Source organism: Aptenodytes patagonicus, chromosome 6 (assembly GCF_965638725.1).
Source record: "Aptenodytes patagonicus chromosome 6, bAptPat1.pri.cur, whole genome shotgun sequence".
NCBI lineage: Eukaryota > Metazoa > Chordata > Aves > Sphenisciformes > Spheniscidae > Aptenodytes > Aptenodytes patagonicus.
In genome coordinates, this window is record NC_134954.1 from 53,053,491 (window position 1) to 53,079,464 (window position 25,974).

A 25,974-nucleotide genomic window follows, 5' to 3' on the forward strand; every position below is an offset into this window, starting at 1 on the left:
GAGGCACATATGTATATACACACAGTTGTCCATGAGAAGATTCTGCATAACTTGCTATATAAGAGCTTTTCAAACAGTAATTGATTTATTTAAAAAAAAAAAAAAAGCAAAAGTGTGAGTTTCATGGACAAGAACCTACCAGATCTCATCTCCCATTCACAACTAGGCATAAAAGCCTGATTTTATAGTGTAATAGGGAAACGGGCCTCCATTTTTCTAAATCCTTGGTATTCCTTGTTGTAACTGCTGAACAGCTGCCCAGATTGTTGAAACTGCATTTCAGAGAGCACATCAGACTCAAAGCAAGTAGAGATAGAATAATCTGTTAGCTCACTTTACTTGCTTCTACAAGTCATTGCAACAGTTTTCTGTACAGTATATTTTCCACTGTTTTGCTTTGCCCTTTGCTATTTCAAATTATTTTAGTAATGAAACTTGCATTATTTAGCCTAGGAAACCAACACATAATTTGATAGACATCCACACTATTAGAAATTTAACCTGATTTAAGATAGCTAAACATAAGTAAACAAAGTGGGCAGAAGAAAGCTTTATCTCTCTACACAATTCCTCTTTGCACCCTTTGCTGAGTGATGTAGCTGGTAAAAGTGCTTCTAATGCCTATGGATGTAATGAAAATATATTACTGCTAGAAAAATCCTGTGCATTTAAAATTATATAAATAAGCAGTTAGGGACAGGTAGATATTCACATACATTTCAATGTCAAATGTATTCCTACAGAACAACGTACTGTAACCTGTTACCTATTTTAAACTATATGCAATGAGTGTCACTTACTTACTGTTGATTCTGTTATCAAATTATTTCTTGGCTTCTTCTGATGTTTTACCACTTTGTAAATTATTCAGCCTGAAGTGTGTTGTATATTTGCTTTTTGCCTGCTGGGCAATTTTACTATTTTGAAATTGGCCCTGTGTGATTTTTCTTTGGTGTACCACCACCAATCATTTTATCTCTCTCCCCCCTTTCATTTGTACCCGAGAACCCCACCAAAGTCAGTGTGTCTGAATTAGTTTTGTTTTCTTGTGTTAGGAGAACCTCCCAACCTACTCTTCCATTCAAAGATAGGTGTAAAAGACTGGTTTGGTAGCCTAGCAGAGAAGCTTTCCTTGTACACTCACTTTCTTTTGCACCCACGTATTTGAAAGTATCTGTTGATCCATTCGTTGGAAGGATGAGCAATATGTAGTGCTGGGAAGATGGATATACAAAGCATTATTTACTTCTAAAATTTTGTGGATGTCCTGTAAGTGAAGAATAATTTGTTGTTGCAAGCCTAGAGATGTACGCTTGTATACGAATTATGCTCATTTAAAAATTATCTAGGTAGGCAGACAGATTAATTAGTAGTTCACTACATAAACCTCACACTGAGGACACAGTCCCAAGTAAAGGCCATTTGTTTGTTGAAGCTCTTTTAATTAATTGTTTTTGCTAAAAGATGAAAAGGGAAGAGGCATTCCTGTTGTAAATTCAAGTCATGTACATTTTTCTGAGTATCCAACCAAGTCTCTATGGTGTAATCCAGTGATTTCAGTTCCTTCTTTTGACCACTTTGGCAGCTTAATGGAAACAGCTCTGGACTAAGCTACAGAGTAAACGAAAGAGTCTCCAAATTCCCCAGAGACCCTCCATTCCACCTCTGGACTGCTTCCAGAACACCAGTAATTGTACAGTTATAGCAGCATTATATGTAGAAAATCAACATGAGTTCTGAAGTCATTCAACAATAGTAAGCATAATTATTTACGTTACAGTCACAGAATTTCTGGGAGAAAAAAAACCCACCACAACCTAAAATTAGGCTTTTGGGGAAGGCAAATTGTAGCAATTACTGGCCTAGTAGCTCTTTTTAAAGTAATGTTGATGTATTCAAAAGGAAGAAATTTTGTTGGGTTTTCTTTCAGCTGCAACGCTAGCTCTAATGGTGCAATCAGTCTGTGTGTACTCACTTAAGAAAGCAGAGGGAGCTGTCTGATGGCAATTACAATTCTCACTGCTAGGGAGCCAGGTCACAAATTAGCAATCTGTGACTTCTCATCATATCTTGCAAAAAGACAGGCCTCATATCCTTGGGAAGACAAGAGAATATGCATTGCATTATACTGTAAGATAGAGCTGGTAATTAATTTATACCTACAGAATAATTACGTTTCACTAGGACTGAGTAAAAACAATAAAAACTACTCACTGATATGGGGTATTTACAGCAAGGAAACTAAACCTGGTTCTTTTGTAGGGGGGAAAAAAACCCCTCTCCTTGAAAAATATGTAGAAAAATTGAAGAACCATGATGATGCAAAACAGTATGAAGAAATATAATAGCCCTGAAATGTAACATAATCAAGTACAAGTAATCCACTTAAAAAGTATGACTGAGATAAGTGAATGCACCAAATTACTGCAGCAGCATACCTACCGACAAATTAAAACAATGGGTTATTAAAAGTCGTAGTTACAATGAGTTAGTAAAAGTCATATTTTCCACAAATAGGAAATCCTGCTGTAATCAAAACCACTATGGTTCTTTGGTTTAGCACTGTCAAACCCAGCACGTAGAGATCTCACCCCATTGCCCAGTGAAGCTGTACTCTGTGGGATAACCAAGAGCCATGCTAGTGCGTTTAGTGATTGCCAATGCCTCGTGTGCGGCGGAAGAGTGAATTAGCCGAAAGAGACAGTCAGTAAGGGCCTTTTCTTCAAAGGATGCTCATAGCCAGACAATGCAACAAGGAACCATAAAAAACTCAAAGTAATGGAAATAAAGAGTTCATCATGTACAGTCTAGTGGTCAGTCTGCCCCTATGCCCACAAGCACAAATGTCAGTCTTACCCTGCAGGCGGCCCTCCCGAAAGTAAAGGAAGACGCTTAATTGAGATTAATGGCCTTTTTTGCTGGGGCCCAGAGAAAGTCCTAATTAATAAGGCAATACGTTGAATAGTGAACATAATTTATAATACGTGCAATCTTTAGAAGACATAAAAAAGCACTGATCAGCATGACACTGAGTGAGAAATGTCTTATGCCTTTCTCACCTTGCTTTTCAGAGACACTTTTACCTGTCCGGTTTAAAGTTAGCATTCAAGTTTTTAATTTTTTGAAGGCCAATGTGCTTGCTTTATACACCGGCATTATCCAAACTCTTGCTGATGTCACACCAAGCAGATACGACTTCAAATCAGCTTACATTGTGGTCACAGATGATAGGCTTCTGTAAATCTAAGTTAAAGTAATTGCATTTACATTTGTTGATTTTGCTCGTGGTGACATTTTTCTAGGCTTTCTTGAAACGTTAAACTTAGTTTTTCTCCATTTCCTATCACCTGCAATGATCTTACATATTTTTGCTCACACTGTTGTGGGACAACACCTTTCCACATAAAACAAGGCCAAAATTTTCACACAGTAATTCCTGCCTCAAACCAACTGTTCTCAGAGGAATTAGACTGGTATCCTGTTAAAAGGTATATAATTTAAGAATTTCACATGACAGAGATTTAATCATTCATATACATACACAACACACACACATACTTTCAAAGGTAAGAGAAAATAATTTACTATTTCCTTCATTACATACTTGTTTAATGTTATACTTCAAGAATCTTTGCAGATGTCCTGAAAAGTCCTACACAAAACAGTCAACATCATGCAAGACTTCATTTTTTCTGATACACACTGAGTATGTACATGCATGTGTCCTTGTGTCTTATATCAAGAAATATAAATACACTCACAAATACACATATAAAGTATACTTATCCAGTCTGAAATAATTATATTCAGATGCTGAACAGATTACCTAATAAATAGCAAAAATAAATCAAGGTATGTAATATTTTATCTTCAAATTTTTCTGTTATCATCATTACTAAACAATGTTCCAGATAAATAGATCCATGCTCAGTAGATAGATCTATTAAAACAAAGAACCAGATTTTTTTTCTTTCTTTACCAGGTCTACTTAAAAACTTCTCCTTGCATCTTATCTTTTATTCTAACCATAATTTTAATTCTGCTTTGTCCAGAAGTCTGATTCCTCCAAACGCTCTAATGAAACCCAAATCCTTCCATGTTGTGCAGCCATCCTTCCTTTTAACTTTTGCTTTCAGTCAACACTTGCGTCTTCTCATTTCCTCTTCACTAGCTTAGTTGCAGTTCTTGAGCGAGTAGTACTCCCGATTCATGTATCATCACCCTAAGCATACCTGCCACAACTTGCAAATTATAAAACACTAAAGAAGAAATTCAGGCAGATGTAATTCTGTTGACCGCAGCGAGCTGTACCTAACTACAAACAGTCTCATTGTGGTCCTAACATTTTTTTGAACAGTCTGTATGTAAGCTGAACATTCCTTAATACTCACACATGATACAATCATCTTCCATAATTTTTAGTGCTTTACATTATGGCATTTGCATGCTACACTAATGGACTTAAGTTTCTTTGCAGCACGTATTTTCCTCACGCCTAGTTTGCTGCATAAAATTCTTTAACTTGGAAAGAAATCTGTTCTTAAGAAAACCCATCCTACTTGAAGGATGCTCATCCTACCCTAAAGCAATCAAAATCAAATTTGTTACATACTGTTAAAATCAATGACAGTTCTATGGATAATGCATAAAGCAATAATTAATCAGAAATTGTCTATATCATGAAAAAATAATTTTGTACTTTTATGAATTCAAAATGTACTCTTATTTTTCAATATATTTGGTATACAAAAAAAAGAATTAAAAATATTCTAACTCCCATAATAGAATGGCAGGATGCCCCAAAATACGGTCTAGAATCCAAAATTTTTAATCACCTTTTTCATGTTATACAAGACATATATCAAGTATATATCATGCATAGATAGGTAAAGACATATCGTGTGCCAAAAACTGTGCCAGAAAAGCTTTAATTCATACTATATTTACAGAGGGAAGGACTTGTATTCTGTAATTATTATGCTTCACTCAAGTCCAATTAGGAAAAAAAAGAATTTTCCTGAAGTTATGGCATTCTTATAAATTTTACATTTCAACTATTTTATGCTCAAACTCAGTTTCTGGCTTATTTTAAAACATCTATGCTTCCATATGAAATACATTGAATTTGTTTGATGTTACTGCATTATGCATAGACTTTTTTTAGAGAATATAAGAATTTCAGTATTTTTTCCTACCTCAGACTTAGGGTCTCATTCTGTTGTTTTATTAGGAAATGGCCTGTCATTTCTGAGAATGGGAAAGATTGATTCGTGCAATCAGCAACAATTCTCCCGTTGACTTCTGTGGTGGCAAGACTAGGCTTCCCTTGTACACCTTTACAAAATTATTCTTACAAAACATATTTACTTTACTCACAAAATAGAGCTGCCAATCTCTCATTTATTTGTGTTTCAAGGAAACATTTTTACTGTAAAAGACTGTGCATTATACTGCTTAATACAAAGTGGCTGAACAAAGAAACCCGGTTCTAACTGACTTTGTTAAGAATACCCACAGAGTTTCTGCTATGCAAACTTTAAATGCTTTTGCAGTCAGGCACCCGGTACCCTGTAGTACTGATTCCACAGTGGCTCCTCTTGCCACCTCTGTATCATTTTTTGCCAGACAAGCACAGAAGTGCTGAAACATAACACTGTCCAAAACACCTTTAGGCCTGGTCCTGTCCTGCATTTTTCCTGCAACTTTACATACAGAAAAGTACTTTTTCAGTCAAGTAGATTTTTGACTGCATAAAAATATCCTAGTTCTGACTGCGTGCAGATTTAAATGTGCTTAATAAACAAACACTGAGATCAACCAGTGGCATTGCAAAGTGTGCAAAGTTAGGTATGTATTCAAGTCTCCCTGGGAGTAAGACCTGTGTTACAAGAAATAAGTTTCATAAATATATCCACAGATTAAATAGCAGGGCTTTTACCGCAAGGGCTTGATCTTACTCTTTTTACCTATTCCAAAGTTCCTGTTTACTTTCTTGGGTCCTCTGTGTAAGTTGGATGAGGATTTCAGAAACCACACAAAACACCACACAGAAAGATTTTTAGATTCTCTATTTTTTAGCATTTCTACACAGTACTAATGTCTCGCCAACCCTATTCAAACTGATCAAGGTTCAGAGCTTGGGGTTCTTCCTCAGTCTGTGCTGGTACAAGCTCACATTCAATTCACGATTAAAACTAAATAGTAGCCTTAGCATTTACCTTACTGTTTTTAATGTGAGGGATAATGTTGTATGGCTTTTGTCTCATATTCTTAAGGAAACAAAAGAGCTCACAAAAATTATATGAGACAAATTAGAGAGTTTTAAGATTGACTTTTATTGAAAAATTAAAACTGCATTGCATATCTTCTTTATAACTTTGACATTTCTTAAACCACAAAACAGAGATTCTGTTTAAAAAATCTCTTCATATTTATCACCATTCAAAAAACAGGTTATGAACTAAGTCAATAATGATTTTAAAATCCTGGGTTATTCCCAAGGCCCGGGTTCCGTCCGTCTGTCGTGAATGGTATAATCTATCTTCTCTAAAAGTACCTTTAATAATACAATCAGAATTTTTCTCATTCAAAATCAACAGCTGATGTTGATTTTTATCCAATGGTCAGTCTTTTCCAAATAAATTACCTCAGTTAATAAACACCGCAGCTACGTGTTCAGCTAAGATCTTGCCTATTGTTCATTTGATCTGATTTCACCCACACAAAATTACAGTGATTGTTCATATGATTTTAAAGGCAAAATTGCTACCTTAGACTATATTTTAAACCTCAGAAAAGCAAAGTTACTCACCTGGAATTGCAATGCTTTGAATTAGTCAACACTTCTGTATAGCCATACTTCCTGATCTCTCACAGTCAATAGTGTATGGATTAAAAAGCAGGAAAATTCCAGGTAAGCTTTTGTCTGAGAAGCTGTAACATATTACTCAGATGAAAATTACCTACTGAGAAGAAAACACAGATGAGTTTTCTCACTGATGACCATAACTGCTCTGTTAAAATCAGCTAACCAAGTCAGAAATTAATATGAGCCCTGTGCCTGTGGAAGCAGTACATGTAATAGGGAAACACTCCAGAGTCTGATATTAGAATTAAAAGCTTTGCAAAAATCTAATTGTGGGTATCATCTGTGTCAAGACACAACACTGCAGAAAGGCAAGATAAAATGCAGAGGGTAGGAAGATAAATTTAAACCCCCGGACTTTAAACACCTCTGTGATAACTGTCTCGCTTTGAAACAGGCAAGAGGAGCTCTGTTATTCCCACCTAGCTGCAAACCATCAATGGCAATAGGTAGAACCTCTGATGCTTTTGACCTCCAAAACACAAGACACTATTAAATGAAGAAGCAGAAATTTTAGTGAGCAAAACATTGTATATATGCTGAAGAGATCTAGATCTATTTCTGACTACACCACAGGACTGTCCAAGGTTTGCTGTATGAATGCCAGTAAGCCATATTATGGTCTTTCCTATAGTTTCATGATCAGTTACATCAGGATGATTCTCTGTAACTAGTTTATACGCTTCTAGGAGATATAACGTTTCAAATACAATAAATTATTATTAGAATATTGAGATGATGATCTGGATACAAGATCCATGAGGTTAAAATATTAAGGTTAGAGGATTAAGGGTAAAGTTGGGATCTTTAGTAATACTGTTGCTGAAATATCTCGACTAGGGAGGTGGAGGAAGTCAGTAATTCCCACCTAAGAACTGGTTGAAGAAATCACAAGGACCATGGTGCTGCTTGTGTGCAAGATATAAAATCCCCTAGTGAAGCTAGGTCAGCAGTTATATGACTTTGCACTGATTATACTAGTTCATATTGTTTCTCATAAACAAGAAGGACTGAGGGAAATCTTTCAATCTTCTGTAGCTGCCCTTTGAATAAAGTAAAACAGTGACAGAGACCAGATTTCAGGCAGAAGCCTGTAAATCGAAATGTGACATGTACTTCCTCTTCAAAACAAACTTCTTTCTGTACTCTAAAAAGAGCTCTCAATGAGATGCCCTCTAGTTTTGATGAATAGCTGATATCTACAAAGAATGGCATTTAATATTATGGAAGTTGGTACCGAAGTCAACGTTCACACTGACTACTTCTATTGCAGGCCACAGATCATACAGCATGGATGTTTACATCAAGAAATGTTAAGTATTGAAGACATGGTAAGATAACAGGGTTACAGTTAACGAAGATTGAGGTTTAAGACCAAGAAGGCAAGAAACCAACTACACTGTCTTGAGGAAAATAACCTAATGAAAGAAATACTGTGCTGGTGAGATTACTGGGGGGTTTCATGGCATAAAAGTAACGTCGTAGATAATCTTTTGAAAGTCATACTCATAAATCTAAGACACAGTGACAAATTTACAATAATTTTTAGATTCAACTCAAATAATTTCAAGAAAAAGTTTTACAGAAGGTTACAGAAGAGGGATAAGCAATAGTCCTACGAAAAGCTGGAAAGGCTGTGCTATATGATGTGGCATTTACCATGACAGCTTCTTCCTTCTCCCTGCTCTGACCCAGCCAAAGGTGTGAGACGGTATCCTCAGAAGACAACCAGTGGGACCTGCAGGATGGAAACCTCTCCTGGCTGTAGCTGTCCTTCCACAGGACTGGAGGGGGCCAGAGAGGCTGCGAAAACTGCATAGCATGACTGCATTTCACTGAATGTTTCTAAAATAATTTAATTTTATTACTGATTTGGGGGAAAAAAAAACCAAGAAGAAAAACCAATTAATTACTGACTTGCATAGAAGACAGCCATAGAAGCATGTATGAAAAGATTTGAAATTAGCATATTCCATTTATCACCATGACAGTAACTCAGCAGACAGAGGATTATTGAATCTTCATTTTGTTCCACTACTCTGCTGCCAGTATGGAGTTTTCCACTCGGTAGTATTGATTATCTAGTGATTAAAACTGAACAAGCTACAGATGACTCTGGTGTCTATACTCAGAAAAGTCTAGCCAGTTTAAACTGTTGTGACAAGCCAGCTGTATTTAAAGATTCTGAGTTTACTTTTGTTTTTGTTTATTTTATAAGCTCCAAACACATAGTGAATTCCATTTCACTAAAAGAATGATGCTGGTTAGAACTCCCACAGAAACGCTATACACCTTCAGGAATCTTCCCACAGAGTTTAGTTAAAATGGTCATAGAGATTAGTCCTGAAATACAACTCAAAAACAGGGGCCTTGGTTAGCAAACCAATATTCACTAGGAAAGCATTCAGAACACTGAACAGACAGTCTGACATTACAATAAATAAAACTGAAAATTCTAATAGATTAAAGGGATCTCATCATTTGCCAGTCTATACACAATGTTAGAATTCCTTATATTCAGTAAAATTATCTATAAGTTATTCTTTTAAGGGCACTAGAATTTAAATAAAAGTGTCAACTAATATTTTTGTATTTTTTTCTTTGGCTCACAAAGACACTAAAATACCATAAACATTATTTAGAACTTCAATAATATATAAATAGGATACATTACAAATGGAAGAAAATACAAGACAACTCTTCAGCATGGTAAATTTCTGCATATAAATAAGCAAATATTTCATATACCTACAATTCAACAGTTATCTTGCTGTAAAACTAGTACATTTAAATCCTCTTACACAAAGTCATTTAACAATAATATACACAATCTACACAAATTAACCTCTAAAAATACAGCAATAATATACCTGTTACAATGACTCTGCTACTATTATCCCCTGATGTGACACTAAAGGGGAAATACAACTATTTTACTCGAAGGTGCTGTTAGAGATTGCTGTTTTGTATGTGAGAGAAGCACCAACAATAAGATTTAATACTGTTACACATTTTCTTTAGCTCCTAAGAACCTACATTTTAGAAATGTTTCTATATGTCTATTTTTACCTGGCAGAAAAATCTGTAGCACATTATCCACATCATTAGTTGTTGAAGGAAAAGTTAATTCTCTTAAAGTGAAAAACATGCTGTGGCTTAGATCTAAGTTTATAACCACTTTATTTTTTTTTTATATATATATGTATGTATATATATATAATTATATATTTATTTATACTGTACATATATACTGTGCAGAGTTCTTAATTTGCTATTTTAGTACTTATTAATTTCCTGCTGACTACAATAAACAAGACCAATGTAAGAGTCAAGTACTTCAACTTCAAGATAATACATTTTCCCTCAGTAATATGATCTACCAATACATATATGTTTCAGTAGCCTATAGTTGTTTTGTTTAAGGATGTCTTAGGAGATTGGAACTTACAGAAGGAGAATTTCCTTAAAACATGTTCTGCAGAACTGGGTTAAAAAAATAGCCAGTGCTGGAAAACAGTGAATTAGAGAAATAAATAATTCAACCGCTGTACTACAGCTCCTGCCCCAATCTCTCTATTTCCTCAATGAGGAAGTCAATGTCAGACTTAGTTGCTGCTGGGTTTGAGATGACCATTCGGAAGAAGTTGACTTTATCACCCTGAGGCTGATATCCAACCATGGTAGTACCTGACTCCATCATCAGTGCTTTGATTTTCGGTGCCACCTTTATAATTTAAAAAAAAAAAAAAAAAAAAGAAAAGAGATGAGTAATTAAAAAATTTTATCCTTTCTTTGTATGTCACAACATTTCTTAATTTGGAAAAGTAAATGGACAGATCAGAAAGGCACTAGTTTTTCTAAAAAGATCTGTAAGTGAAAAAGCTTGAAAAACTAAATATGTAGGATTGGATATTTAAAGGAAAATTGACAACAATAATATCCACCTTTTTGATTAATAGACTAATAGCATCCTACAGTATTCATGATGTAATAATTTTATATATTAAATGTACATGTCACTTCTCTGTGCTGAAGATTTTGTTATGAAGAAATATTTTCAGTCTTTTTATGAAAACCTATTCCAGAACCACCTTTCTGAGGGTAACGGATGTTTTCCATGAGAATATTATGTATTCTCAAAGTCATTTTCCCGGGGGCGGGGGGGGGTGGGGGGTGGGACGGAGGCGGGACGGGGAACAATGATGGAAATTTTTCAACAAGATCTGTGTCAAAGAATATTTTCTGTTAGCATAAGCCATGGAAACCTTTCAGAAGTTTTGCAGTACTGTGCATTTACTGCAATCTCACTTCCTCACTTTAATTTACAAGGAATAATGTTCTGACAATCCTAATATCTGGTATTGACTGAGCCCAGTTTTGCCATTTCTTTCTCCTGCTCTACTCTCTGCCAGCCAAGGTCAGATGTCTGGCTCTTTTACTGTTTTCTAGGATGCTTTATAATGTCCTCTATCATTTAACAGGGTCAAGTCAAACATTTAATCCTTCTTCCTAGTCTTATCTATCTTCCTCTTTTCTCTCTTTTTTGGCAATTTCTTTACCTAACATGTCACTGGGTTGACCCAAGAATTCCTATCCTCTTTTGTTCTCTTTCCCCAGTGTGATGCAGACATAAAATCCTCTACAAAACCTCCCAAGTTTGCCCATTCTTCTCCCTTCCCAAACATAAAAAAATTGCAATTCATTTTGACAACTATAAAATCATTCTTTTGTCTCCTGAATGTATTTCATACCACTTCTGTCTGTCTAAAATGCTACTACAAAATTAATGTATTTCACTTCCCTCAAGTCCTAAGTAACACAGTACTTTTCCTGGTGGTGCCTCTATGATGCCTTCACTTTCCTCTATCATTTCTTCAAATAAGTTTATCCCAAAGTTCTCCAAAGGGTATTCATTTTCACTGAAATGCATTAATGCATGGCTAACCAAGCACATTTAAAATCAAAATAAAGACCTGAGAAGGACTTACAAGTTTCCATGTCCTTTACCTGTCCCAGCATTTTCAAATAATTACCCTTCCGTTTCTCTCGCTGATATGCTGTCCTACTCAAATAGGACTGGGACGTCTTTGTGCCTAGCTACCTTTTAAAGGTTCATAACACTTTTGGGAGCACAGAAGTGATACAAAACAAAGAACAACTGAGTATGTTCTGTTAACTAGTTCTACAGGGGAAACGTGACTTCAGCCCCAGTATAAATAGGAGACAAAGGTGAACAAATATCAAGGTCATAATAAGCAATTGGAGAACTGACATCCCAGATTTTGGAACATGTGTCAACACAGATATATTATTTTTAATAAACAGAATACTTCAGGTTGAAAGAGTCGACTATATTTTTGCATTCAACAAAAACCACATACCCTATGTAACTTTTCTCTTCTCTCATCACAGTCTGGCATGCCCCTGAGACTTGGCGGAATATACCAAAAACATACATTTGTATGCTCTGGCTGCAAAAAGAACCAAACACATACACCAATAAACAAAATAATACAGATCAATCACACACTAAAGGCTAGTCAGTAGCATATATTAGCACAGACACGGAAGACAAAATATAGTATCCTAGTTCTGCATGTTAAAACAAAATAAATGGATTACAGTACTGCTGGTTGCATCTGCTGTCTTAGATTCCCTATACGTTGTCCCATTTACAATGTTTTAGGGTGCTAATGAAGTGCAAATGCTTTTCACCCTCATGCAGTTTTATGAGGAACTGTTTTCCGGGATTGCAGCAAGGGCAACCCAATTTTCTTTTTCTTAGTAAATGGAGAGATGAAGTATATTTGTTATTCTATCAACCAAGAGCTTACGCAGTGGCACTAGCAACAGAAGATACAGAAAAAATAGCAGATTCTCAGTTACGTATGTTAAATGTGGAATCTCAGCATGAGTAGATTGTACTAAGGTAGTCTTCATGCCCTAAACTGAGAAGTCCTCTGCAGAAGAGAAGGAGAGGAGATAAATCTGACATTTATGATACAAAACCACATGCATTTGGCAAAAAACCTGCCCAGATGCCAATAGTCATGTAGTTCTTTAGAAAATAAGAGCAGTTTTGCATAGCTGGCTTGAAGAACTGTGAGAAGTGTGAAGACTGTTTTCGGAATTCCATACACATTTGGCTGCTACAGACAGGTTAAATGAAAGAAAACTTACCTCCCCTTCAAAAACCATCTCAAATTCTTCTCTGTTTTTGATTTTAGTGTAGAGATATTCTGCCAGCTCCAGGCATTTGTTGATCTGATTTTCAAATCCTACTGTACCCTGTTTTAAAAAGAAAGTAAGTATTAATTATATAGTCATTTTTCCTCCTCCGATGCAATCACCTTTTCAGATAGGCTTCGCTCTTAAATGTTTTCAGTCAGAAAACATTTAGCAGTACTATTTATTGTAATTTAAAAGTAAAGTTAATCAACACTATAAAACTGGCTAAATGTGGCCTAACTGTAATCACTATTTGGTTTTGGTCTCATTTTAAGAGAATTTATTATGATAATAACAAGGGCTTTTGATATTTTTAACAGATTATTGTTAGCTCTTTTTCTTTTTTTTTTCCCCAAAATATTATGAATATCAAGTCTTGGCTTCCCAGCTCTTGCTGAAAGACTGGGAACATGGAATGGGAACTCAGTTGAAAGGGTAAGAGTTAGGAAGTAATTTATTTCCTCTGAACAGTTTGCTAGAAATTTGCATTTTAAAAAGTCAGCAAACAAAAGCCTGCAAGATGTTTGCTAAAAGTCATTTGCCTACCTACTGATCTTTTGTCATATCTGATTTGCTTTGAAACATCATAATCCCAGAAAAAGTAGATGAAAGTCGAAAATAAATAAAAGAAGAAAAAAAAAGTAGGGGGGGTGTTTAAGTATACTTCTGTACATGAATGAAGACAGACAGACAAGTACGTTCTTAAAATACTGCATATTTAGGGTAAGTTCTTTGTACTGAATAAAATGACTGAAGGTAAAGTCACAAGAATACTTCGGGACCCAGGTTGTATATTTCTACTATGAGGACAAGAATATGATCACTCATGGTGGCTAATGCTGACGGAAAAATTTCCATAGCTCCTAACGTTTTGTTTTCTTAACATTTTAGTAACATAATCATGCAATCTGCTAGGAACAGGTTCTATCCAATACCTCAGAGAACTCAGGTCCAAGAAATCTGAATCTGTCTCAAGACCAAACAAATCCAAAGAAACTGATTTCTGGAGAAATTTAAATTCCAGATATACACATCAACTTAGCAATTTTAATGTATATTATTTTTAAAGAATCACATCCACAGATATCCTACTTCTGAATTTTAAATGTGACCCACATCCATTATTGTTTCCACTGTAATTTTTTTCTTTATTGTGAAGTCCTCTACTTCTTTAGTGAAGCCAGTTTAACAGGTGAATATAACAGCACAGATAGAATCAGCATGCTAGTTTTAACAAAATGTGTTTGGCTGGTATTTAGAAAAACGTTCAGTCCGTGCTTTGATGGTGTCTGTAGTCAGCACTTGGTAATTAGAACCATAAACACCACACTTCAAAGTTGCTAGTCACAGTCCACTTCTAATGTGTCATAAGCAGTTTCATGTTACTGGATTACAGTACCAAAATTATTTATTTTGGAGGAAGAATTGAGTCTGAACTGAAACGTACTTAGCTTGGTAATCAAACCTATGCAGATTACTAAAGTAATTGTTATAAGTATTTTGTGTTGAAGTGTTGTGTTTCTGTTTCTGAAGTACTTTTAAAAATAAACAATGACAACTCTACAGTCTGTTTAAAAGTAACTGTATATCTGAAGTTCTTTTACTTTCTTCCCTCAGTCTTCAATATTGAGGAAATCTGCATGAAAACACCTTTTACCATCACAGGTTATTTACTATTGCTGTCTAACTCTCACCCGAAGTGAAAACTGTTTTATGATTGTACGTTTTGCCATTAGATTTAATCTCAGCTTTATAAAAAAAGATTAGACTGTGGACAGGTTACCCAACTGAGTTCCCATTTTGTCAGCAGAAGAGCAAGAAGAATAGTAATAAGATGACTGCAGATAAAGAAATAAAAATGAAATGTGTTTTCCTGACTACATGGACGCTCATCTTGTAAACATGTAAGCCTGTACATAAATCTGTGCTTAAATTCAGCCATCCAGGCATACCACAGTAGTACCAGGGAATCAACTGTTAAAATCAATAGTTAGGCAAAGCTTCTTAAGAAAAAGGCTGTGTTTTCAAAGTTGCTTATAAAATCCATGCATAGAAATGTGATGCTCAAAGGACCTTGTAAGTCATCAAGTCTACTCTGCTGCTACTACAAGTAATCTGTAATAAAATACATACGTAAGTGTATAGAATCACAACAAAAGAGCATTTCAGTGTCCTGCCCTCAGTGGTTTTACTGTAGGACTCATCTAGTGACTTAAACCTTTCTTCTAATTTCCAGCTGAATTTCTTGATGGCTAACATTGTTCTACAATTTAAATGGCTCTTTTCTGACTTAATACTCGGATACCTGTGTATTTAGAGATTGTAATTACACAAACATTTATGTTAAAAAAAGTGTTCCATTACATGAGACATATATTAAATAAATACATTTCTGATTTTTTAGCTGAACTTTTATTATTTACCTTTGCCTTCCACATCAACCAGAATTTGAAAATGTCCACATGTCGACCACACTGTATTGCCTTATCTCCAGTGTCATAGGATACGTCATACTGTTTGTCTTGCTGGAAGAGATAGCCTGCACACATTTGATTGCAGCCTTGAAGTATACCCTGTCATGAAAAACATGTACTTATATGACTTATATGGCATATGTGCGTATGAAACTGTATGCATTAATAATATACTAAAAATGTATTTCAAATATATACAGAAGAATTGTTCTTTAACGGGCCAAATTATAAAATACTGACCTTGTTTTGTAAACCTGAGCCACAAAAATAATTTCATAACCTAAAGTGGTTCTCTTGGAAGTCACTGAGTAGTCATATGGTTTTACACACCCACACCCACACACACACCTGAAAAAACATTCTCAGATTAATTTGGATTCCTAGTTTTTGATACTAACTTTGTCCACTTCACTTTGTAAGGCTATGTTCTTAAGACTTAAATTTTTGATGTTACATTACACACTAGAATAAAGCTGAGGTCTCTCAGTGCAGCAGATAGCTACAGAAAATGAAGAAAAAAAGAGTAATTGAAGGCTTCGACTTTATATATTGTCCACCTTTATGACACTTAACGTTAGTGATAAGTACAAATGACGTAAGCCAGCCATTTTTTGTTTACAGATAAATATGGTCCACAGACCAATAGAAACCTAAACATTACTGGCAAACACCTCTGAAGGAAATATAGAGGAGCAAATTCCTGTATGTTACACAGAAGTCTTACACATGTGACATTACTAAAATGGTTAGCATCTCCTTTAGAGTTTATTAGTGTCTCTTTGAAGACGCTCAAAGACACTGGTGTATCTGATAAATACAAAAACACTATCAAAGTTCCCATATAGAGAATAAAAAATTTTGCCAAAATCCTGCAATAGTTAGCGTATTGCTAACTAAGCATGCATGCCACTAAATAATGGCTAGTGCTTCCCTCCAATAGATGTCAAAGTGTTTTATAAAGGGAAATAAATGCTGCAGTTTTCAGTTTAGAGATGGGTCACCTGGAAGAGCAATGGCAGACCTGGGGCTGGAACCCACAACTCCTTCATCCCAGTTCTACGCACAGGGACCACTTCTTCAACTAATCTCTTCTAGTAGCATTTGCCATGCCAGAAATTAGTAGACAACAGAATTAGTCCTATCCACAGATGATATGACTTTTTTTTTTTTTCAATCATCTAAGGAAAATACATATTGCTTAAAAGAATTAGGACACTGGTCTTGCTTTCATTGATGACAACGAAGAATCTAGAAGAAAGCCCTAAAAATACATATGGAGTCATAATAAAAGCAGCATGGTTTCTTTTCAACAGAATTGAGAAACTTTTAAACCACTGTGTAAGGTAAAAAAAGTTGCTTTTTATTTAAGCAGTTTAGACTGTGACCAATTACTCAGACCAAGGGTGTATGTTCAGTATATCATAGAAACAACAGGGCAGATGCTCAGATGAAGTATGTTAGCATGGCTCTAGTGTTGTTATTAGAATATGCAAAGATTCAGCAGCTAAAGATCTGACACATATTATCTACAGCTTTAACAAAAAAAAACCCAAAAATAAATAACCAGAAAAGATAAAACAACTTCCTAAACACAATGTAAATCCACACAATTATTCCTTCCAAACGGAATTTTGAAATTAAATGGATTTTGCACTACCCTCTTAAAAAGTAGGGCTTGATATTTACTTTTTTTTTTAACTGCTTAATTATTAAATATAAGGCAGACCTTCTCCCGGACAAGAATGGCAGAACACTGTAACAACACTCCCATCATCTTGTGTGGATTCCAAGTGACTGAGTTGGCTCTGCAAAAAAATTACACATTCAGACAGGTCTGGAAAACAGAAACTTAACCTGAAGCAGTCACCTTTGTTTTCTGCTTTCAGCTGGAAATGTATGGAGTTTTGACCATGATGATTTCACTATGGAGATTATTACTGTCTCAAGTGTCTTCTTTTCCAGCTATACTGTCCAGGAAAGGAATTTTTCGTGCGTTAACATTGCAATGTCAGACTTCTGATTAGTTTATATTATTACTAATACCAGGTAATTAGTGTCAGACTATGCTGATTAGCTGATATAATAACTTCATCCCCAGAAGACTCCAATTCTAGAAACAGCACTAATAAAACTAACAAAAACAGTTTGACAGGTTATATCAATTCGAGGTACTGATTGGGGGAGGGGAGTGTCAGAGAATTAAGGGAATAATATGAATTCTGAGAGAATACAGTTCTTTACTGAACAGCTGCTGGAAAAGTAGAAAGCAAAGGAAAAGACATTCCTCATGCTTACCTGTTTTTCCAGCGAAAGCCACAAGAGGCCTTTTCTGTACCAGCTTGTCAAGCCCGTGGACTGTTAAAAGGCTACAAAACTTTACATCACAATCCTACCATTCTGTATGTAAAGCTTAAAACTTTTTATGTGTAAACACAGGTGGATGCACAAGATCACCTGATTTACTAGCCAAACAGATTACATGTTCTGTATTTTTAACATGCTATCCTAGACAGTTTAATGATGATGCTAAAATAAATGTGCCAGCATTGCACATCCATTGACCTCTTCACCCTAAGTAATTTATTACCAAATGTCCCCTTGATTCACTGTATGTTCCAGAGAAGGAAAGTGTATAATCATATTTCACAGACTATGCATGTGTTCTTAAAATGTGGTTGGAAGAAAATTCAAAGATATTTCTGCCTCTTCTACACCCTGCTCTCAGAGGACACAGACACAACCACAGTTCCTCTGTTTTGAGCAACACAATGACTCCTTCACCCCAGTTTGAGGACCACTAATTCCATAAAGATTCCAGATACAATTCCAACCTCTGTCTGTGCTAGGCTAGACCATAGCACCCCTCAGCCAAAAGAACAGCGCAGCCTGTGCTGTACCTGGGGAGCTCACCCACCATCCCTCTAAAATCTCCTGCTTTAGCAGTGCAAACCAGCAGGTATATAGCTCAGACTTAGGAGGCAATTATCTTTTAAAAAGCTTCACTAATAGCTCAGATGGACTAGTCAAGAAACAGGAATTTACATAACAGCTCATTTCCTTTTGAGAGCACTGTGGTTTCAGTTTAGCACATTTATTCAACTTTCAGGGTTCCAAAGACAATTTCAAGTCGTTTTTGCAAGGAGCATCAGGTTTATTTTAACATGAAGAGGTGACTCTCCACCCTGCACAACCAGCCAGCTGGAGGCTATCCTACCACAGGCAATCCCAGCTCTGTACCGTGGCAGCATGCCAGTCCTCACACCCCCATGTCTCCGGGCAGGCCAAATCTGGCCTGAGTGTTAGCAATAGACCCCAGCTGGGGCCCATGACAGGCAATTACGCAGCACACGTGGGCCTCGTCCCATGTTTGAAGATCCATACAGCTGACTACAAAAGAAATAATATCACGCCTCGTGGCCTGCTGTTTTCTGTATTTGCTTAAGATTACGGTCTTAATTAGCACCTCTGGGCTGACCTCAGGTCAAGAGAGGTGTGCCAAACTACTGTGACCAAACCTGCGTAGCTTAAGGAAAGTACTTTACAATGCTGACCTCATATTAGACATGTTGCCATAACACGAGTGACTAGCAAATTGTATTGGGCAGAGGTTGATATGATTCTGCTACTTCAGAGTACTCCTGCCACGCCACACGCTGCTGTCCCTGCAACAGAAGGGTCCACATGGTTTTCCTACCAGTCTTTCTGTACATTATTCTTTATCTTGTACTTGTTCTTCACTTACTGTATGAGATGCCCACCACTAGGAAAGTTTGTCTTCCCTAAGGAAGAGCATTGCTCACTGCTCCCATTTTACACCTTTACACAGTGCCCACATTCAGCACGGTTGACTCAAGGAAGCAATTTGATGCTAATCTAAGAGTACGTGGGTAGAGCTTGTCTCAAATTTTTTTGCTTCTCTGGAAGCTGTAATCTGCAATGATGGCAAAGATCTTATGTTTCTGATTCTTCATTGTTTTTCTGATTTTTATTCAGACAGGCAGCCTTTTACGATAGAGCAGTTTCAGAGGAAATCTAGAGACAAACACACACATGGAGTTATAAACATAGCATCTCCTACAGACTACAGCCTTGTCATCGTTGGATATGGGAACAACTGCGCCAAAGACTACACATGGGACTCCTCCTGGCTCTGAATTGTAAGGGCTGGGGGCAGAGTCACACTCTCACTCTGCTATCACTTCCAACACAAATGCTTTGCCTTTTTAAATTTGGTTCAATTATTTGTTTAATAAAGGCTGGCTTCTGGTCTCAGCGGGCATCTTGGTAACCTGGGTTATGTGCTTGGGGGCACACATGCACTCTCTTTTCTGCAGACTGCACTCTGGCCTATACAAGGGCTTCCTGCTTGTTTCATGTAATCCCCCCATGGCACCAACTCATAGGCCCCTTTACCCTGAGACGTGGTGAGTATCTGTGACTCTTTCTGGCCTCCCTGTAAGTTCCCTCAGTCTTCTGTCTGGCACTGTAGAACTGTGCTAGCTCTGTGCTATCATAGCCCTTTCCAGCCTTAAAGGCACTGAAATTTGCCCCTAAAAATTGCTGCTAATTCAGTCTCTATCACGTGTTGTATACACATATATATTTATGTGTATATATACATAAAAGTAAGACAAAAGTAAGACAAAAGCAAGCATATATATATTATAAACTTTCATTTACAGAACACTCATTTTCAGGCAGAACATATGCTCTTTATTTTCTGGAAATAACTGCAAACACCTTTCAGGAGAGAATCTCTACAAATTCCCACCATGTCACGGCTTCCCATCATAGGTATTCATGCTCAAACACCTTCTCTGGATTCCTCATTCCTCACTGCTATTCTCAAAGCCCTACATTTCAGAGATTGTCTAGCCCTCACACTTCATTTTTTCCTCAAATCCTCCTTCACCCACTCCCAGACTTATGATCCCTTCAAAGCTATGCATAGAACAATCTCCCTTCCTTTTTGCCAAGCAATACCCTTGTCCTCCTTCAAATCTGCTGAAAACTTACCTTTCGCTCAGCTGTACATCACTGTTTTCTTCTGTAGTATTGTTTCAGTCTTCCTAGTGTGAACCTTTCCTGTCTTCCTTTTGTTTAATTTAGTGTTTAAACTCCTTATTGCAGAAAATTCATCTTTTCATGAATTTGTGAAGTGTCACATACCTTATGAAAGTATTTAAATAACAGTATTACAAATAAGCACCATGTAGTACCTTTCTATTCCATTCAGTTTATGACGATGCTTTCGGGACATTAAGAGTCCACCTCCCCAGGCAGCCTGGAAGAGATAGAAAAAAGAGAAGACTCATTGTTTTGGAAAAGCCTAACATATTTTAGTTTACTCAGGACCTCGTAATAAATATTTTAATTCAAGACAAAACACATGTAAACAAAACACTTTTGCCTGAATAATAGCACTTCATTTAGTTACTTACATCTACATGGAGCCAGAGGTTATATTTTTCACATATATCTGCAATCTCCTGTATTGGATCAAAGGCTCCATATACTGTTGTGCCTGCAGTTGCATTTACAAAAAGAGGAATGTATCCCTACAATAAAAATAAAAATATTAAATACAAAATCCAACCTCTTTCGGGGGAAAAAAAAAAGTGAAAATCATTTTAGAAATGTTGCTATCCCATTTTCCAGCCTAAAAATGTTTTTCTTCCCATGTGAAAGGTACATATAAGCAACAGTAGAAACTAACAAATTATATACGTGGTAGGAACAAACTCTGTTTTTATTGTACTGTAACTGCACAAAATTAACTAGTCAGAAGGTAAAGAATATTATTTTGTCTAATCTCTTTCAGTGAGGAGATTCAAACGTTCTAGTAGAAGACTAGCAATAGTCAAGTAAAGTTGAGACTTTTACAGCAGTGTAAAGGAAAATTAATTAATGTGATTTGTAAGTTGTGATTTGAAGGCTTGAAGTTGTTCCTTTAGTCTTTATCTACTAATAAACAGAACAAAGCAGAACAAAGCAATCCAAAACAAGAGCAATAAATGTGGAACTAGCAGATCAAAGTGAGACAGTTTTGAATTAGATGAAATAAATGTGAACTGTAATTTCATAGAGTGCCCAAATGTAAAGAAGTTAAGAAAGAAAAAAATAACGATCTTGATTGCTCTACCTTTGGTGGTTTTATACAAAATTAATGGATTTTTCATCACATTGATTCAAGAAACAACGATGAATGCCTCAAAAATTTAAACTTACTGGCTATACTTACTAACCCTGCAGCCTCACACTTGAAATCTATGGGAATTTTTAGGACTTCAATAGAATTTTTGATGGTTTTGGCTAAACTTTAAAGTCTGGATAAAAGCAGGTTTAGTTTCATGCTTTCATACTTTTTTCCATATATTTCCAAACAGAAAGTTATTTTTAAAAGTCATAAAATACAGATGTGGTTCAAGAGTTAAAAATACTTTGTTTTTAAACAGTAAATGGAAACCTTAGCAAGACATATAGATAATTCCCTAAACAATGCATGAATGTATAATTAAACAGCTGAAAATATTATTATAACATTTATATCATTATAATGTTCTCTTTTAATGTTAACCCTCAGCCTTCAAAGGAAAAGATAATTTTACTAAGCCGAGCATTTAAGCACTAATTTTTAAAAACACAAACCTTCTGTTTTGCTTCCAAAATTTTTGCCTCCAAATCAGCTGGTATTATTTTGCCTCTGTAATTATTGTAGAAACAGAAAGACAAAGAAAATTAAAGAATGCATATGGAAACACTAGCTACAGTTGAAACAATTTAATAGGATTTTCTCAACAGACCATTAGCAACTTGACACACTGTACTGAACCAGTCCTTAATCACAATACAACAAATTTAACAGATGAAGACATTTAACATATCAAAACCTTAGCATTCATCCTACCTTTCATTGCATTTTATCAAAATCACATTGTCTGTTCCAAATCCAAGTGCAGCTCCAGCTTTCTTTATTGAGTAGTGACTCTGCAGCAAAACATGCACATTTAATTGAGTGGTTGTTTAATGATGAAGCATCTTCACAACATACATCAATAAATTAAGAATTAGCAGCGTATCAAGCTCACATGTTCCGAGGTAAAGAGAACCAGTTTAGGGACTGCAGCCATGCCTTTGGTTTTGACTTCAGGGAAATACTTGTAGCGTGCAGCCATTATGCTGTACATGTTGGAGATAGCTCCTCCTGTGAATGAATAAGTGAATGAATAATAAAATAGTGATAATGAGAAAAAAATGCATATTGGACTAAAGACATACAAGTCTCATTTGAATTATGCAGTGAAAGTGGCAGTAAACTATGCAAAAATAAATCTCTGAAATGCATGGTCATCTGTCTAAACAGCACAGGGACAGACCCTCTAGAAAGTCATACTGATAGTTAGAATTTCCTATCCATCATCTCTTTCAATTGCTAACATTTTGTAACACGTTCCTAAAAATTCAACTTTCATCGTGCTGCTTTTGCATGACAACTTCTTGTTAGCAAGAATAACAGGAACTTATCAAATTGTCCGAGACTGAAGAAATGTCACATACTGGATGGATTTATCCCATCTCACTGTAGATATAGAAGTAGATGCCTAAAAGGTAGATTTCTACAGCTGAGCTAGTTATTCTAAGCTTCCTTATAGTCAGTTAAGGGAAAGAGGCACTTTGCAAACTATGATTTGACCGATTTATTTTGACACTTACTTTTGAAGAATGTGAATTGAGGGAAAACACCTATTTCTTTTGGTTTACTGCTAAAAACAGCCCAGGACAATTAGCTCAGTTCTACGATGCAAACCTCAAGATTTAGTAATTTGAATCTCATCCATAAAGTCTAGGATAACTTATTCCTCTCATATTTCTTCAATAGCAAGAACACTAAGAAAGATCTGTATTTTGCTAGCAGATGGGACTGGAGACCAAGCAAGTGTGCATTCCTGGATTTTATGCAGGCTGTTCCAAAAGGAGGTGGAATTGTCCTTCGTTCTCTAAAACAGGATGGTGTCTCCCTCACCCCAAACCCAGAAGTCTGGAGTTCTGCTGGGCACCACCATTGTCCACACATGGGCCCAGGACCTCCACATGGTTTACCAGTCTTTTCTGCCACTGCTGACTGTCTTCATATGACCTTCATGGGAAGATACTTTGTCTTAGTCTTCAGAGTCATACTTGTGAATCCAGACAGATTATGTCCCAGATAATAACTCCCAGAAAGTGACAGGCAGTCACAGTGTTTTTCTGACTATAAGCCCAAATCCTCACTGACCATCAAAGAAGTCAGTACATGATTCTCTAGGGCTATTGGGCAGTGGGAGTTATAGTTGCTCAGCACCTCCAGAAATGAAGCGCAAAAAAAGTGTGCCTAACTATGTACCAGAGCTTGCAGTCAAGTTTTAAAACGTTGGCCAGCCATGATATATAGCCATACTCAAAGATTCCCCCCCCCCCCCCAACTTTTCTGTGGGATGCTTAAACAAAGCACGTACTTCAGGTGGGAAATTCCTACTTCTAAATATCTGATGCATTGTTTTGTGTTGCAGATATTGTGGGCATTCAGACACGTCTTATGTTTATTTTAACTTCTGAAGCTTTAGTCAAACCACCAAAACAGAAAGGAAAAACTCACCAGGTGAGAATATTCCATCACCATCTTTATTTGACCATCCAATAATCTCTCTCATCTTTTGAAGTGTTATTTGTTCCATGAGGACAAAAACAGGGGCAATTTCATAAGTAAACCTGCATGGATAAAGCAAACAAAACCAAACAAGATCAAATACAGATTCTAAAAATACACAATAAATTCCGAGTCTATGATTCTTTGTGAAAATGCTTAAGATTCCTAAAAGTGATCCTATAAATTGAGGTTCCGATATTGCAACCTTTACCCAAGCAAAAATCCTCAGGAAGACAATACTGGAAATATTGGTCGATAAAAACTGCAGTATTAGCTCTTTTGCAACTTTCTATATAACCAACATAAGACCTAATGCTCACCATCATAGTGCTGCTGACTGCCGTACAAGATACTGCTGCACATGATTGTACTGTAAAACATTTGTTTCCCGAAGTGCCAATTCCACACTTGTGGAATAGCATATAGCCAAATCCTTACGAAAACAGTGAACTTCACTGAGCTAAACACGACCATAATTAGAAGTATTGAGCCAGGGCTTCAAAGTCTACGTACAATTAATTACGTGGATTTATTCTGTTGATGATCTCCAAGGACAACTTATTTCTACAACACCATGCGATCAATAACTGTCAAGAGTAATTATAAATGATGATTTTCTAATTACCAATTACAAAAAACAAGTCAGCAGTCAACTATTGTATCCACTTAATGAGGGCAAAAAACATTGCATAGTCTGGTATGCCCTGATGTCACAGACAGATATGTGGATGGAAAGAGACAGCCGTACAACCATTTTTGGTGATCAAGGTACATGGATAAATTACTACTGCTGTAAACAAACTCTGCTTGCTGTGTATGCCAAAAAAAAAAAAAGTAAAAAAGGAGGGGAAAAAAGGAAGCAGAAAGAAACTAAAAAAATCAACTTGTGATTTCCAAAGGAATCTATAAGAACATGACACCCTGACACTTTGGATCCGACTGATGTCTTCCACTTGAATAACTTCGCCAAAATGTATGTGTTGTCTCTCTAATACTAAAATGACATTTTGAGAATAGGTATGGCAAACTTTAAGGAGACATGCGGTGTGAAGAAGGGAACGTGTGTCTGAAAAGCTTGTCTTTTATTTACAGCTATACTGGTTAGTCAAAATATTAATTTTTTTCTACAATCCTTATGTGTCCTTAGTCCATCAGAGAAACACCACCAGTATTTTTAAAACATTCCTTTAAGATTAAAGAGCATTTGTAATTTAATTGTTGTAATTGCTATTTTCAGAAGCCAAAATACTGCTTATTTTGCACTTATTACATTAGAACTGTCAGAGACAGACAGCTGAACACTGATCTGAAGTTTGGGTGCTGCCAATATTTACAGAGAGACAAAATTAATAAACCAGTTGTTGTCTGCTAACAGTGTGGGGGGGGTTGTTTTGTTTTTAAGCACTGCAAGTCTAGGATATATTCCAATCTTTATTTAGGCAGAATGACCAACTGAAGTCAACAGGAACTCAGCAGTGTATAGATCACTGTAGCCTAATACAAGGTATGTTTAAGTCAATGTGATTTTTTCCATCAGTTTAAACACATTTTGAATTTTGTCCTGAGACCTTTTACATTGATCCCTACATAATTCCTGGAAGACTTAGAGGCTTGTACAAAAAATATATATTGTTAAGCAAGTTTTTTGTATATAAAATATCAAGTGTTCACAAGGGGAATTGTGAATATCCTTAAACCCAAGTAAAACAGGATTTATTTAT

General features: G+C 36.1%; 1 protein-coding gene across 1 annotated transcript in view; it reads right to left on the reverse strand.

The window, feature by feature from the left end:
• Nucleotides 1-6,311: 6,311 nt before the first annotated feature.
• Nucleotides 6,312-25,974, reverse strand: part of GAD1 (glutamate decarboxylase 1) — a 35,768-nt gene continuing 16,105 nt past the window's right edge. The window contains exons 7-17 of the mRNA XM_076342636.1: nucleotides 24,203-24,315; nucleotides 22,656-22,771; nucleotides 22,475-22,554; nucleotides 22,216-22,270; nucleotides 21,009-21,125; nucleotides 20,787-20,851; nucleotides 17,294-17,372; nucleotides 15,517-15,666; nucleotides 13,046-13,153; nucleotides 12,247-12,336; nucleotides 6,312-10,589 (exon numbers count right to left, since the gene is read on the reverse strand). Coding sequence (XP_076198751.1) covers nucleotides 10,416-10,589; nucleotides 12,247-12,336; nucleotides 13,046-13,153; nucleotides 15,517-15,666; nucleotides 17,294-17,372; nucleotides 20,787-20,851; nucleotides 21,009-21,125; nucleotides 22,216-22,270; nucleotides 22,475-22,554; nucleotides 22,656-22,771; nucleotides 24,203-24,315 — 1,147 coding nt within the window. The 3' untranslated portion in view covers nucleotides 6,312-10,415. The remainder of the gene's footprint in view (nucleotides 10,590-12,246; nucleotides 12,337-13,045; nucleotides 13,154-15,516; nucleotides 15,667-17,293; nucleotides 17,373-20,786; nucleotides 20,852-21,008; nucleotides 21,126-22,215; nucleotides 22,271-22,474; nucleotides 22,555-22,655; nucleotides 22,772-24,202; nucleotides 24,316-25,974) is intronic.